General features: G+C 37.9%; 1 protein-coding gene across 1 annotated transcript in view; it reads right to left on the bottom strand.

The window, feature by feature from the left end:
- Positions 1 to 16,684, bottom strand: part of COL24A1 (collagen type XXIV alpha 1 chain) — a 368,161-nt gene that overhangs the window by 55,877 nt on the left and 295,600 nt on the right. Inside the window, exons 45-48 of the mRNA XM_061121489.1 lie at positions 16,028 to 16,081; positions 15,880 to 15,933; positions 10,005 to 10,058; positions 8,760 to 8,867 (exon numbers count right to left, since the gene is read on the bottom strand). Of these exons, the coding sequence (XP_060977472.1) occupies positions 8,760 to 8,867; positions 10,005 to 10,058; positions 15,880 to 15,933; positions 16,028 to 16,081 (270 nt within the window). The remainder of the gene's footprint in view (positions 1 to 8,759; positions 8,868 to 10,004; positions 10,059 to 15,879; positions 15,934 to 16,027; positions 16,082 to 16,684) is intronic.

Below are 16,684 nucleotides of genomic sequence, written 5' to 3'. Positions count from 1 at the left end.
GATAAGAAAGCCTTCTAAAGTGATCAATGCAAAGAGACAGAGGAAAACAATAGAATGGGAAAGACTAGAGATCTCTTCAAGAAAATTAGAGATACCAAGGGAACAGTTCACACAAAGATGGGCACAATAAAGGACAGAAATGGTATGCACCTAACAGAAGCAGAAAAAATTAAAAAGAGGTGGCAAGAATACATAGAAGAACTATATTAAAAAGATCTTAATGACCTAGATAACCATGATGGTATGATCATTCACTCTGCTAGAGCCAGACATTCTGGAGTGGGAAGTCAAGTGGGCCTTAGGAAGCATCACTATGAACAAAGCTCGTGGAAATGATGGAATTCCAGCTGAGCTATTTCAAATCCTAAAATGATGATGCTGTGAAAGTGCTGTAGTCAATATGCCAGCAAATTTGGAACACTCAGCAGTGGCCACAGGACTGGAAAAGTTTTCATTCCAATCACCAAGAAAGAGGCAATGCCAAAGAATATTCAAACTACTGCACAATTGCACTAATCTCACACACTAGCAAGGTAATGCTCAAAATTCTCCAAGTTAGGCTTCAACAATATATGAACTGAAACTTGCAGGTGTTCAAGCTGGATTTAGAAAAGGCAGAGGAACCAGAGATCAAATTGCCAATATCTGTTGGATCATAGAAAAAGCAAGAGAGTTCCAGAAAACCATCTGCTTCACTGCCTATGCCAAAGGCTTTGACTGTGTGGATCACAACAAACTGTGGAAAATTCTGAAAGAGATGAGAATACCGGACCATCTTACTGGCCTCCTGAGAAACCTGTATGCAGGTCAAGAAGCAACAGTTAGAACCGGACATGGAACAAAAGACAAGTTCCAACAGGGAAAGGAGTATATTGGGATACAAGTTATACAAGGCTGAATATTGTCATCTTGCTTATTTAACTTTTATGCAGAGTACATTATATGAAATGCCAGGCTGGATGAAGCACAAGTTGGAATCAAGATTGCCGGAAGAAATATCAATAACCTCAGATATGTATATGACACCACCCTTATGGCAGAAAGCCAAGAGGAAGTAAAGAGTCTCTTGATAAAAGTGAAAGAGGAGAGTGAAAAAGCTGCCTTAAAACTCAACATTCAAAAAATGAAGATCATGGCATCCAGTCCTATCACTTCATGGCAAACAGATGGGGAAACAATGGAAACAGTGACAGACTTTATTTTCTTGGGCTTCAAAATCACTACAGATGGTGAGTGCAGCCATGAAATTAAAAGACACTTGCTCTTTGGAAGAAAAGCTATGACAAACCTAGACAGCATATTAAAAAGCAGAAACATTACTTTACTGACAAATGTCCATCTAGTCAAAGCTATGGTTTTTCCAGTAGTCATGTATGGATGTGAGAGTTAGTTTATAAAGAAAGCTGAGAGCAGAAGAATTGATGCTTTTGAACTGTGGTGTTGGAGAAGACTCTTGAGACTCCCTTGGACTGCAAGGAGATCCAACTAGTCCATCCTAAAGGAAATTAGTCCTGAATATTCATTGGAAGGACTGATACTGAAGCTGAAACTCCAATACTTTGGCCACCTGGTGTGAAGAACTGTCTCATTTGGAAAGACCCTGATGCTGGAAAAGATTGAGGGCAGGAGGAGAAGGGGATGACAGAGGATGAGATGGTCAGATGGCATCACCAACTCAATGGACATGAGTTTGAGTGAGCTCTGGGAGTTGGTGATGGACAGGGAAGCCTGGCATGCTGCAGTCTATGGGGTTGCAAAGAGTCGACTTAGAGCTAAATAAGGGCACTGGGTGGAGAAAGAGTAGAACTCTATGACAAGGGACGGGGATATCTGACCAGACATGGGCAAGACCAACAAACATGGGCAAGACCAAGAACTGTGAACCTCCAATCCCCCTTAGTCTTCCTTGCCTGTGGAGATAGCGACCATGCTCAAGCATCTGGAAGCACCATTAACAGACTGAAGGATTGGCAATTTGAAGCCTTGACTCAGCTGCGGCCTAGTCAATGAGGTTGAAGTGCTATAACTTCCCTAGCATACTGCATAGGAAGGGTCCAAAGGCTCAGGAAGATAGAAATGTGGAGATAAATTTATCATGTACGATCTGATCAATCACCCTCTAACAATGGCTCCTGAAAGGGATCAAAGGACACTCTTTACCAAGGTGTTAAGAAATTTCAGTATAAGGTTCCCTTATTTAAATAGGCGGCTTCCCTGGTAGCTCAGAGGGTAAAGTGTCTGACCTCAATGTGGGAGACCTTGGTTTGATCCCTGGGTTGGGAAGATCCCGTAGAGAAGGAAATGGCAACCCACTCCAGTCTTCTTGCCTGGAGAATCCCATGGACGGAGGAGCCTGGTAGGCTACAGACCACGGGGTCGCAAAGAGTCGGACACGACTGAGCGACTTCACTTCACTTTACTTCACTGGACTCTCAGTGGTAGAGTCTAGGTGACAGGGCTTAACTATCAGAGAAAAGGTAGAAGCAGTTATTACAATAAGCCACAGGATGGAGCAGAACCAGATGGTCCGACCACAGAGATCTGTGGTGATTGTTAGTTGATCAAAGAGCCACAGAAATTAAACATGCAATATGCCAGTATATTGATATATAGGTAGGTCTGCATAATCCTGATTTAAGTCACTTTACTTGGGATTCAGGACCTCTCACTAAGTTCCCAGTCTCAAGCCAGTTCCTAGACCAGAACCTTTTGACTGAAGGGTGTTGGTCCTTTAATGGACCGGAACCTGGTGGTCCGGAGTCAAGGATGAGAAAGTGAAAGAAGGAAAGAGGCTAATATTCCCTGGGTTACACAGCTGGCTTTTGCATTCCAGGGAATCAGCCAGAAATAGAGAGATAAAGAGAAAGAGAGGAAGAGAAAGAAAGACAGACACGGGGGCCAAATCTCTGATGGAGCAAAGGTGTTTTAATCAACATGGCGCGGGCATGTATACTGTCTTAAAAGGTAGTTATTCTCAGCAAAGATAAAGATTAAAATTCCAGACTTACAAAACACAAGGCGATCCCTATTAAAGAGAGAAGAGGGTACTTATCACCATAATGAGAAACTAACAAAGGAAATGCCTGGATAAGGGCCAGAGGATTCCTGACAGAAAGGGAGGCAGGTTCTCTTTGAGGAAGAACCTGCAATGCAGTCATAGGTGTACACAGTGACTCTTGCCCTAAGCCATCTTCAGAGGGACTTGTGTTCATTTACCAGGTGACTAAACACTGGAAAAAGGGAAAGTCTCAACATTTTTGGGGATGTTAGATATTGGATTTGAACTGATAATAAACCCTGGAAATCCAAAATATCATCAGGGCACTCTGGTCAGAGTGGAAAGTTTATGAAGGCTAAGTGATAAACAGTGATAAATGCAGTTTGGGCCTGATATCTTCTCCAAGTAGTTTCAGCAGGGTTACGTGCCCAGTTGTCATTTTTGTATTTTTTTTGTATTTTTTTTCCTCCAATCTCAGAGAATAGTGAAAATTCCTAACTCATAAAGTAAAGGCTACTGTAGTAGAAAGGTAAGAGACACATGGAAGCCCTTGCTTCCCACCCCTTCCTATCTCTTCCTACCCCTTTCCCCACAGTAGTATACCTAAGGTAACAGCACATCCATGCAGAAAACTGTGCACATTAACCACCACGTCCCTGTGGAAAATTGTAAATACTATTGCCAAAAGATGCAGGAGCAGTGATTCTACCATATTTCGCATCCATTTTACTCAACTGTTTGATGCAAATACCAGATAACTCCAACACTTAAACTTACAAAATTAATTGTGTGTTGATGTCAGTCACTGCTGCAGTTTCTGATATGGTGTCTTTACTAAACAGGATAGCCATTAGCAACAGTAGTTACTGGCCTAGTGAAATACTTCTTACCAATGTTTCTATCTGTAAAGATAATCAGAAGCAGTTTGCCTGCTTTCACAAGGCAGAGAGAGCTGTATTCCTTCAATGCCTTATCTCAGTGCTCTGTCAGCTCAGTTTCCTCTAATAAAACAGACCAGAGGGATATCTTAACAGTCTTGATAGCTCACAAAACATCATGCAGGTCCATTAAACTGAGGACACTGTGCAACCTGGACTGAATAAGTGCCCTAAAGACATGCCAGCAAAGTGAAAGTTGCTCAGTCACGTCTGACTCTTTGCAACCCCATGGACTATACAGTCCATGGAATTCTCTAGGCCAGAATACTGGAGTGGGAAGCCTTTCCCTTCTCCAGGGGATCTTTCCAACCCAGGGATTGAACCCAGGTTTCCCACGTTGCAGGTGGATTATTTACCAGCTAAGCCACAACGGAAGCCCAAAGATATGCCAGAGGATAGAATTAAAAAGTTCACGATATTTGGTAGATCGAAGAAGTTCCTAGGTTTGGGGATATATCAGGATATCCTCTCTAAGAGACAAGTACTTTGCATTGCTCAAAACAATAAAAGAGGCATGATGCTTGGTGAACCTCTCTAGACTTTACAGTCAATCTATACCACCTTTGGGTCTGCTGCTACAACCCATTTACTCACTTTATTGTGGTAAAATATATATAACATATATTTACCATTTTGACCAGTTTTAGATATATAGTTCAGAGGCAATCAGTACATTCACACTGGTGTGTAACCATCACCATCATCCATCCACAGAAACTTTTATGTTCCCAAAATGAAACTCTGTACCCATTAAACAGTAACTTCTCCATTTCCTTCTCCTCCCAGTCCTTCCATTCTACTTTCTATGAATTTGACCACTTTAGGTACCTTATATAAATGGAATCATATAATATCTTTACGTTTGTGTCTGGCTTAGGATAATGTCTTCGAGGTTTATCCATGTTGTAGCATGTGTCAGAATTTCCTTCCTTTTTAAGACAATAATATTCCACTGTATTAATATGTGTATAACACATTTATCTATTTCACTGTTGACACTAATGTGGGGTTGTTTCCATCAATTGACGACTATGAACAGTGCTATTATGAACACTGGGAAATTTTCTGTCCAAGTTTCTGCTTTCAGTTCTTTGGGGTATACACCCAGGAGAGGAACTGTTGCATCATACGCTAATCCGATGTTTAATTTTTCAGGACCTGCCATATTGTTTTTCACAGTCGCTACATCATTTTACATTCCCATTAGCAGTGCATAAGGGTTTCAATTTCTTTACAAACTTACCAACAATTTTCTGATTTTATAATTTTCTTTCCTTTTTTGGGGGGGTGGTTAATAGCTATCTTAGTGGTAGTAATTTGTTGTTGTTCTTGTTTATTTGCTAAGTCATGTCTGAGTCTTTGAGATCCCATGGACTGTAGCCCACCAGGCTCCTCCATCCATGGGATTTCCTAAGCAGGAATCCTGGAGTGGGTTGCCATTTCCTTCTCCAGGGGATCTTCCCAACTCAGAAATCAAACTCAAGTCTCCTGCATTAGCAGGCGGTTTCGTTATTGCTGAGCCACCAGCGAAGCCAAGTGGTGTCTAATAGTGGTTTTGATTTGCATTTTCCCTAATGATTAGTGGTGCTGAGCACCTTTCCTTGTGATTATAGGTCATTTGTGTATCTTATTTGAAGAAATATCCATTCAAGCCCTTTGCCAACTTGCTAGCTTTTGTGGGCCCTGAGGAAAAGACTGCAGCAGATTCAAGATGCCATGTAAGATACCTTGCTATTTGAATGTATGACTGAGCAGATCCAATAATATGAGAAGGGTCTGTAGCTGACAGAGATGCTCTATGCACTCTTTGGTAATCCCAATAAGAGAATCAGAGCTCATATTCATAAGGTTTTGTAGGTAAGTCATGCCTTCTTTGCCAAATGTAATCTCCCATTTGGAAAGCAGTTCTGGACTTTGTCTGGGTGAAGCTGAATTATCAAATAACTATGTGTCCTGAGGGAGAAGGCGATGGCACCCCACTCCAGTACTCTTGCCTGGAAAATCCCATGGACGGAGGAGCCTGGTGGGCTGCAGTCCATGGAGTCGCTACAAGTCAGAAATGACTGAGAGACTTCACTTTCACTTTTCACTTTCATGCACTGGAGAAGGAAATGGCAATCCACTCCAGTACTCTTGCCTGGAGAATGCCACGGACAGGGGAGCCTGGTGGGCTGCCATCTATGGGGTTGCACAGAGTCAGACATGACTGAAACGACTTAGCAGCAGCAGCATGTCTCCTGAACTGCTCATTATGATAGTGATATCTGATCCACTGAATCATAAAACTGGCTGTGTACAGCAGCATTCACGTCTAAATAGAAATAGTATTGGGCCCTAGTAGGTCCAAAAATCACAAAATGAAATATGCAATCATGCAATCGAGACGTCCATGATGCTTGTTCTACTGCTTTAATACTGCTCCTTCCACTTTCCTAGAGAATTCTTTTAACCAGTTAGTAAGGGAGAAGAAAGCTCCAGCCTGTTTTATAGGTAAATCTACACTGAATTTCACCATCATTTACAAGTGGATTGCTGCTGCATTGAACTGTGAAAGATATTACTGAAAGAAACTCTTCCCAGTGGGCAGAGCTTGGGCAAACCTATATATGTGGGCAATCCATATAGCCATGTTTGTTGTTTGTAACCAAAGAAGCCCTGTCGATATGCTCTAGAGTTCTAACTGGGTTTTGCAATAGCCCTGAGTGTGGCCTCACCGTCTGGCTTTAAGTCCTCTTCATTCTGATCTATCCTATATTGAGCCAGTGATTTGGTTTCATGCCTTAGCCTTCACCCACACTGTCAATAAAACCAGTGTGCCAGATTCTAGAATATTACTTAGAATTAAAATGAAATCACTATCTTATCTGCATTGATTGTTTTCTGTATTAGCTTTCTCTCAGTCATTATATTACTGTCTTTCAAGTATTATCCTACTGAAGAAGGATGTAATTAGAAAATGTCTGTTATCATTCTGGAAACTAGCAGCAGGTAATAGTCATGTGCCATATTGCTGTTTTTATGCAAGAGAAAATGGTTCATATTTTTGTAAGTCCAAATCAATGTATTCATTCCATTTCCCAATTTTCAATCCTTTCCAGGGGGACCTGCAGGTGTCACATATTGCCAGAAAGAAGTTTTCACAATGAAGTATAAAGTGACCTGATATAAGAAGTAATGGATGACTTTGACCTGTCACTAGTGTCTGATAAATATCTTATATGCTGAATATCTGAAATTCCTATTAAACACATATACATAGGGTACTGATCTGTATTATCCATATCTGGAATAAGGATCTGGGTTAGTGGTATTTTAGTCGAAAACAAATGAGTTCCTCTTCCTGTAATTAAATTAATCTATTTGTTATTATTAGTATTTACAACTCAGTTATTAGCCTTATAGACTACTGGGCACATCCACATACGTACCACCTCCATGATTAAACTTGTGTTCACAGCAAAATATATAACATATTTTGAAATGTGGTTTTCCTTGTTTCAACCCTCAAAATCTTATTCAAAGCAATAAAATAAGATTCATTATAACATTTTCAGGTAAAACTTAAACAGAGACTCAGACCAACTCTTAAGCTTTTGATATTGTATTTTTAAAAATCCACAACCTCATTTTAAGACTATTACATGGTAAGCCTAGAATGTAGCATCTAAATGAAGGCCCAGGGCATGAGCTCCCTTTAAGACTGAGATCTCAAATCAAAGTCCTCTTTTAACCACACTGATGTTAATGGTAGAAGTTTATGAAGTACATATTTTAATTAAAAACATCAGCTTGACTTTCAAAGTTTTCTAGGCCTTAACGTGATGCTCTGATGTTCAGATATACTGTCTCCAAAACAAACAGAAACCAAGCTAAGCCTCCTTAAAAATATTCACCTTTCCAAATAGAATCTGGCTAGATATTTATTTCTTAAATAATTAAATTGGCTGGTCATAATTCAATAGATTTTTTTAAACAAATGAGATAATTCATTATAGTGAAAGAAGAATATTAATTTGCGTTTGGTTTTGGTATAATCCCATGGTTCATATGAATAAACAACTAGGACTGATTTATTTAAGAAAAGAAAAACAGATTAATATACAACCATATCCAAATAGTAGAAAAGTAAAAGGATAAATTTTACTGGATTTACTGGATTACTGAAATATGCGATTAATTATTCTCATATTTCAAGCGGAAACAGAACATGGGATAACAATAAATATCCAGATTATAATGACCTTAGGAAGGAAAAAGGGAAAATGGATAAATGAAGACAAAAATATCATTTTAAGTTTCTGATCAAATAAATAAGATAGAAATTTGCATAAAAATAAGAATCTATATCATTGCTCATTGCATCACCAATGGATGAACACAGAGAAAATACTGACATAATTCTTACAAAATAGTGTGGCTATAAAAGTAAAGGGAAAATGATTTTGGCAGAGCTTACCTTGAGTCATTGCTAAGCCTGAAATGTTCCAAAGGTGGCTTAAGACATTTGATGAATTCAAAACAGTCAGCTTGTGTAGCCTTTAAAATATTACTTCTTTATGGTTCCTATTTACCAGCTTTTATATGTACTAAGAATGATATAAATTATTAATAATATGGGTTATTATATATAAAATATACAACAGAATGTACTCATTGATATTCCCTGAAAATCATAAACACAATTCCAAAATAATTATTATAGTAATGATTGGCTTAATCTGAGCGAATGTCAAAGCTAAGAAAGACAGCCAAAATATCTATGATCCTGTAAAGAGACACTTATGCGTAAGAAATAAAGTGTAAAAAACATTCAATCTACTCACAGGAAGTCCGTGTTTTCCTGGTAGCCCAATTTTTCCAGGGTTTCCTGAAATGCCTTCTGCTCCATGGTATCCTTGCATGCCTTTTGGCCCAGGTAGTCCTGGAAGTCCCTTGATAATTAAAAATTACTTGGATTATAGAGAGATGCTATACAGATATTTAAATGACAAATACTTTTATATTTATTAAGATAGGGGGTTACATTTTTAATACTCTGTCCCAGGACAAATTTTCCTATTTCCTGGATTCCTTAATAATTTACTATTTGTATACAACAGATTAGTCAACTGTCCTCTAAACAAAATGCCAAGCTAATCAGCAATTTACTTGGTAACATTTCTGCTTTGGTGTATTTTCTTAGTATTTCTCATTGTGCCAGCCCATGGTTTATCCAGCTATGGAGAAAAGATCAGCCTTGTGCACCTGTTTGCATAGAATACAGGCTGACATTCATCATCTCTAAAACTTCATACTGTATTATTTCCCCAAGAAATAAATTAAGGCTCTTTAATTGCCGCTTTGAATTAGATAAATATACGACTGAATAAAGGTCTGAACATTTTGTTTCTATTCTTGAGGAACAAGATTTAATCTACAGGGATCTCTGATCTCAATGTGCTTATAATTTATATTCACTTCTTTACTTTTCTTGAACTAACACAGGCCACTCAAATCAGGCCCTTGGCTAGGGGAGACCAGCAGAAAGCCTTTGCTAATAAGCTAGTCAACACATACTTGCCTGGCCAAAGAGGAAATGAATGGCTAAGGTAAAATTAAACTTTGTTTTATGATGAAAGGATTTGAAGTTTTTTTTTTTCCCCTAAGACTTTCTGTTCTGTTTCCCAGGGAAATGAGAGGTCAAGTTCTCTCACTAAAATCCAGGTCATGTCCTTTTAATCATGCTTGGATATCTCTGACCTTTGTCACCATTCATTTAGTCATGACTCCAAGTTCCCTGTTTTTCAGTAGCTCATCATCGACAGTAGTAGCATGAATTCACAGACAGGTCTCCATACACCGGAAAATAACATCCTTCAACTGCAGTGACTTCTATTTCAACACCAAGCTTGGTTTTGAGCTAATGGTCATATTTTGTTCCCTCTGTGTTCCAGCACGAGTTTAAACATTTTTTAAAGACAATGTAATTTATCCAACACTTGTCATAATTGGCTCCAAACTATTCTGCTAGCTAAAGTTGCCAATTCTATTTAGAAAAATAATGAAGATGAAGACAGCTTGTTACTTACAGGAATCCCAGGTTTCCCAGGAGGACCAGGAGCTCCTCTTTTCCCTTTAGGACCCTAAAGATGTGAAGCACTGTTGTCAATTGATTGCAATAAACAGATGCCATAGAAAAGAACTCGAATACCTGGATGCTACAAGCAAGTCCTTATACTCATCATTGGGATTGTTATTTAACTTTCCTGGGAGTTACTTTTTCATCTGTAAATGAGAGAATTTGACCAGATAATGGATGAATTTCCACCTGGCCTCCAAAAGGAGCTATCCTTATGGCTCAGGATGGTAAAGAATCTGCCTGCAATGCAGGAGACCCGGGTTCGGTCCCTGGGTCAGGAATATCCCCTGGAGAAGGAAATGGCAACCCACTCCAGTATTCTTGCTTGGAGAATTCCATGGAAAGAGGAGCCTGGTGGTCCATGGTCTCGCAGTCAGACACGACTGAGCAATTAACTTTCAAAGATTTATAGTTCTAAAAAGAAGCTGATTATTTAAACAAAAGTCCCCACTTACAGGCAAGGCCTCTGTCTCCCTATTGAAATTGGTTAAGTACCTATTTAATTAATTCAGTGAGCATTCACTGGGGCTTCCCCAGTGGCTCAGCGGTAAAGGACGCACTGCAACGCAGGAGATGCGGGCTCTATCCCTGGGCTGGGAAGATCTCTGGAGAAGGAAATGCAACCCACTTCAGTATTCTTGCCTGGAAAATCCCATGGACAGAGGAGACTGGTGGACTACAGTGGATGGTGTTACAAAATAGTCAGACACGACTTTGCTATTTAGTGACAAAATAACAGCAACAAACATTCATTGACTATGAGGTACCAGGGACTCTGTTATGTGTTGGAGATGCAAAATTAAAGCTCCTGTTCCCAAGGCACTTAAAGTAGAGTGAGGGATATGAATCAGTAAGTTAAAATGTTCTATCTGGAAGTACAGAGAAGAACATACTTGTGAATCAAAGAAAAGATATTTATTTCTCACAGAGCTGCTTGGTTTTCCATGTGTGAGATGTTTTAAATTATAATTGATTCCGCTGTAATGGTCTGCCAGGATAGTTAGAAATTTGCCCTTGCAAATCATGCCATTATTCTCATGCTATCCTAAAATTATCTTAAGAAGAAAAATGTGGAAAAGAGTGACCTAGTTCACAAATTTAAAAAAAAGCATATTGCCATTACCAGACATATTTTTCATAAGTCAGAAGTTCTCAGAAACAAGATAATTTCACCAAAATGGGATGTTAAGTTATTAAAATCTGAAAATAGTTGTGCTAAAAAGTCAATTTGACAATAATAACAAGATAAAAAATTTCAAAAGATGCTACATAGTCTGAAAATGAGCTTAAATGTTTTAAGAAGAGATAGTGTATGTAGTAACAGAGAATAAGGGCATTTTCTGTAAGAAATAAAAATCCCATTTTGTTAGAATTTGATGAAAGGGAACTATATTAATCAAGGGTTATACCTCCAAGTTCAAAAGCTATTTTTCTTGCTTCAAAAAGTCATTAATATAAATTCCTCCTAAAGGTAAGAAAATGGGATAGTTGGTGAACTGGGTTTACTTGAAGTAAATACAATTTCTGAAACATATGATCTTATAATAAAACACAATGAAGAAATGAAATAGGCAAATAAATACTATTTTAAATATTGAAAACAATTTTGTTTTTGGTTGTTTTGAATAGCACAAAATAGTATATGAATTGTGATAATATTAAAATATGTTAACTGGTGTGCTTTTTTTCCTCACCGTATTTCTTTTTATAAAGTGAAAGATCTGTTCTAGACTTTTGATTTTTAAAATAAACTTTTTTAGCTTATGAATTTCAAAATAGTCCTCTGAATCTCATGGTGGGGTAATAGTTTGAAAAGAATGTATTTCCTTAACACAAAAATGCAACCCACTCCAGTATTTTGTGCAACCCACACAAAAACCTGATTTTCAAATATTAAAAGTCTCAAAAGTCAAGGTAATAAAAGATTCAAGTCATAAAATTTATGACACAAAGAACATATTTAGAAGAATTATAATAATGTAAGAGAAAGTTTTTCCTGCCTAAGAGGATATAAAAAAAATCTTCACTTTGGAGAAAAGGTAAAAAGAGAAGCAAGACTGAAGACATTGATGGGTATCTCTGAGAAGAGACCTTGACGCCACCCCTCAAGTCCCGGGGCGGGTGGAGACAATAATACTGCAGACAAATGTGGGGACTTGGGTACAGAGATGATGGCTAGGGAGACTAAAGGCCTCATGAGAAGTCCACTAAATTACACTGTCAGCAACAAGAGTAGAAATTCTCCATGAGATATCAGGCCAAGGGTCCTGAGAAAGTCTAAGTCCCTCAAGCACAGAGCATGGTGCGGGGAGCAGCAGAATATTTCCACGTGGCGAAGAACAGAAAGCACATGGCCCTTGGAGCCTGATCTGAGGAGGTCTTAAACCTGAGTTGATAAAACAGTGTAAAAATCAACAGGGATCAAAGAACTTCTGCTAGGAGGGCCAACGTAGACACCGAAACAGTGGAACGATGGCCAACGGGGCTCCAAAGGGATGATGCACATTTCAGTGGATGCTAGCACCAACAGATGATGGCTGAGACCCAATCTCACCTCCTATTCCTCTTCCCTACCATTGCCACCCGGAGTGTAACTGCATATTTGAAAAGACAATGAATGGGGAAAACTCTCTAAATCAAATGCAAGACATCTGAGTGGACAGAGTTAAAGGCAATCAATTGACTAAATTTCCATCAATTAGGTTTCTACCACAGGCCAGGAAGGGCACTCAGAACAGAAAGTAAGTTCCATTACAAAGAACATAAAGTTATACTTTTAGTGTATCTGAGTTTATGGCTTAAGGTTCAGATATGCTATACATATATATGAGTGCTTTATTCCAAACATTCAAATAACAAAATAAAAACAAAGACATTCATTGACCATCACAAATCAATTATGTTTTGGGGTGGCTATTATGTTGGGAATTATTTCAGAACAGGTAAATACTGTATTCTAAAACCTATATATATGGATCTATCATTGTGAAAATTAGATTTAGAATATTAGTTATTAATACTTGGATAGGTATGAGGAAGTAGCTCCCAACAGAATAACACTAAAGGAAAATTATGGCTATGCAAATTATTTTTAAAGAATACTTTTGCTACTTTTAATGGTAAAATTGTGGCAGAAACCTACCTACTGAACATAAAGTGTATAAAAATAGCAAAATAGTCTCTGCTGTTTTTAGTTGCTCAATTCACGAACAGTTTCCTTACATCATAACTAAAATGAAGTAGGCCAGTTAGAGGAACCACAGACTTGCAATGGAAGTTTAAAATACATAAAGGTCAACAAAGTGTAAAAGACTGGTATTTTTTTGAATTTGTGCATTTAAAAAAGCCTTGAATTTGGAATCGCTAGGTATTCTTATAACTAAATTAAGAGCCAAATATTACTAAATATTAATCCTACACAGAGGTGGTCTGTTCAGTAGGAAATTAAAGACTGGGCCAAAGACAAAGAAAAAATAGAAGGTGTTAGTAGGTGATTAATTCAGTTGGTGTCATAAAAAGGGTGAGAAATGTCACTCTTCCACCAATGCCCCAAATTCAAATGCAATAAAGCTAGAAGCATTCTATGCTCTTTTCAAACAACTTACTCATATTATTTTATTTAAATTTAAGTATCTCATAAATCAAACAGACTTTCCTGTTTTCATAATAGGAAAGGTGAATGAATTCATATATAGTCTTTAGAGTATATGCAGAATTGTGCTCTTTTGTCTGCCTAGCTTTGAAAAATAGAATGACCCTTTTGAAATCAGATCCATTTAAAACAGCTTTCAATTCACTGGAATTGTACCACTTCACAGACTACAAAAGTAGGTAATCTAATTCTTTAGATAACAGAAAATTTTAAATGTGCCATTACTATCCAAACACTCACTTGTTTTTTATTTAAATGAAGCTGAAGAATAGTCATCTCAATACTTTGCTAGTTCTAACTTTGTTAGAGAGGGTAGCTTTAAAATACAAACTCAGACTTAGAGAAGTAAGACTCATACTCTTTTTAACCAAGAAATTTCAACTCACTAAAATCTGGAATTTTGTTTTGGGAAGAAAATAAAATTTTGGCTTGAGTCTCTGTATTTGAAAGCCATTATGGGACAGTTCACTACATTTGCATTATGAAAGTCTCTAAAAAATGTAGTGGTTTGCAATTGGTTTTGACTTGACTTGCTCCAATTTTTTTAATAGTTGTCCACAGTTTCATATCTGAGAGACTAATGAATCAATCAGTTGGTTAAGTAAAATTAATATTTAATTTAATCTATAAAAGAAGGCTTCTGTGTAATAATGGGAGTCAAGAAATAAAGTTTCTAATGTTGGTTTTGTTGTAACCAGTTTTGTGATCTTAGTAACTCATAAATCTCTTTGGGACCTGAACTACTTCATTTGAAAGATGAGAGGGCTGTCCAAATGATTTTAAAGGGCCCTTTCCAAATCTAAAAAACACATTTAAAGCTTTACAGAAATAAGATGCCGGCTATTCCCCAGGATCCATCTGGCTATTCAAAGTGACCCTAGTGAGTAACAGTCAGTGATATTTTGGTAACAACCGCTCCTAACTGAAATTGCATAAAGGTTTTTAGTGTAACCCCAGACTGTATGCCAGCATCGCCCATAGTGGGAAAAGAACTAGTTCTCACGGATTATACAGAATTTAAACCACGGCTCCTCAGCACTTTTCAGCTCTAATACTTGGGAAGGCTGACTATATAGACTGGAGGTGCAGTGATCTAGTGAGACTATTTTATTTTCATTGGTATAATTTTAACAGATATGAAGAAACAGCAAAAAAAATTTTATTCTTTCTGAGATACGTCAAAAAGCAAAAAGAAAACACCAAGAAAATGAAAGTACTAACTGTAAAGGATTAGTAATTTTAGAATCAAACCTTGGGAGCGCATGTTCATCCTTAGCTACTTAAAGCAAGCATAAGGAAGTCACATGAAAGCATTAGTAGTGTTCTAGGTTCACAGATTTTTCCACTGCTTTTTCCAATTTGGGTATTACAACTTCTAAGTGAATCAGACAGCTGTATTCTTTCTCCGCATTTTTTTTTTTTTTTTTAATAAGGCTGAATGAAAAGTTGGGTAGCGATGAACTGATGCTACAAATTACAAATCCAGTTGTTTTGTAAGGGTGTGTGTGTGTGTGTTCAGTTGCTCAGTCGTGTCCAACTCTTACGACTCCATGAACTAGAACCCGCCAGGCTGCTCTGTCCATGGGATTTTCTAGGCAAGAATACTGGGGTGGGTTGCCATTTCCTTCTCCATATGTAAGGTTGAAGCAACATCTATTCTGATACAGGGAAGGAGATGGCTAAATTCAGTAATAATAGATTTTTAGTTTGTTGATAACAAATAATTGACTTGTGCTATGGGAAAAAAAAATCTTTTAAGCCAATTTTGACTCTGTGTCATATAGTCCAGTGATTTATACCCCTACTTTACTACAGCAACTATATAAGCATGACTGCTAAATTTTCACTTAGCGATACTGGCTTTAAGGCTAGTTGTTATTTCTACCTAAAACCCCAAAGAAGGACAGTTAGTTTGGGATAAGTCTAGGCAATTTTCTAAAAATCAGAATAGTCTGCTGGTAAAGGGAAATCTGGAGGGCAGTCAAAACACATAAATTAATCAATAATGATGCTTTAGCGCGATTATTGACAAACACATTGTTTAGAGGCCCATGTGATTCTTGTTCTGAAAGGGTGAATGATCATTTAAGTTATCATGAACAGCAACTCCCTGTGTCCTTGCTTTCTCAAGCCAGCAATACATTTCAAATTGTCTTAAATGATTTCAACTTACTTCAGATCCTCTCTCTCCTTTTAGTCCTTGTTCACCCTGGTCACCTGGCTCACCCTTTAACAGGAATCAAAAGAGAAATCACATATAAAGTAGAGACCAAATAACATATGTTAACATTAATGTTACAAAGAATGCTTTCAAAACATACTGGGGGCCCTTGCTGTCCAGTGGCACCTCTTGGTCCTGGTATACCCACATGGCCCTATGAAGAGAAAAGGATATATTATTAGAATACATAAAGACATACAACTTAGAGGATAGAGTAGCATCACATAAAGTGGAAGTGAAGTCGCTCAGTCGTGTCCGACTCTTCGCGACTCCATGGACTGTAAACCCGCTACACTGCTCTGTCCATGGCATTTTCCAGGCAAGAGAATACTGGAGTGGGTTGCCATTTCCTTCTCCAAGTATCACTTAAAGTGGTAGCAGAATGTTGCAAAATTCAATTTAAATATTATAGAGGTAACGATTCTCTCTTAGAAATAGTATAGAACATAACCGCCACTGGATATAATGATAACTAAGAAAGAGTATAGAGGTTTTTTCCATATGGGTTAATATAGGTCTGCCAAAAGATGTCTATGCCCTAATCCTCAAAACCTGTGAATGTGATCTTATTTGGAGAAAAGGGTCTTTGCAGATATCATCACGTTAAGTATTTCAGAAGGAGATTTTCCTGGACTCTTTGTGACCCTCTGGATTATAGCCCTCCAGGCTCTTCTGTCCATGCGACTATCCAGGCAAGAATCCTAGAGTGGGTTGCCATTTCCTCCTCTAGGAGATCTTCCCGACCTAGGGATCAAGC

The sequence above is a fragment of the Dama dama genome, chromosome 20, assembly GCF_033118175.1.
Source record: "Dama dama isolate Ldn47 chromosome 20, ASM3311817v1, whole genome shotgun sequence".
NCBI lineage: Eukaryota > Metazoa > Chordata > Mammalia > Artiodactyla > Cervidae > Dama > Dama dama.
The sequence above is the reverse complement of the archived record's forward strand: the minus strand, read 5'-3'. Positions and strand labels throughout refer to the sequence as shown.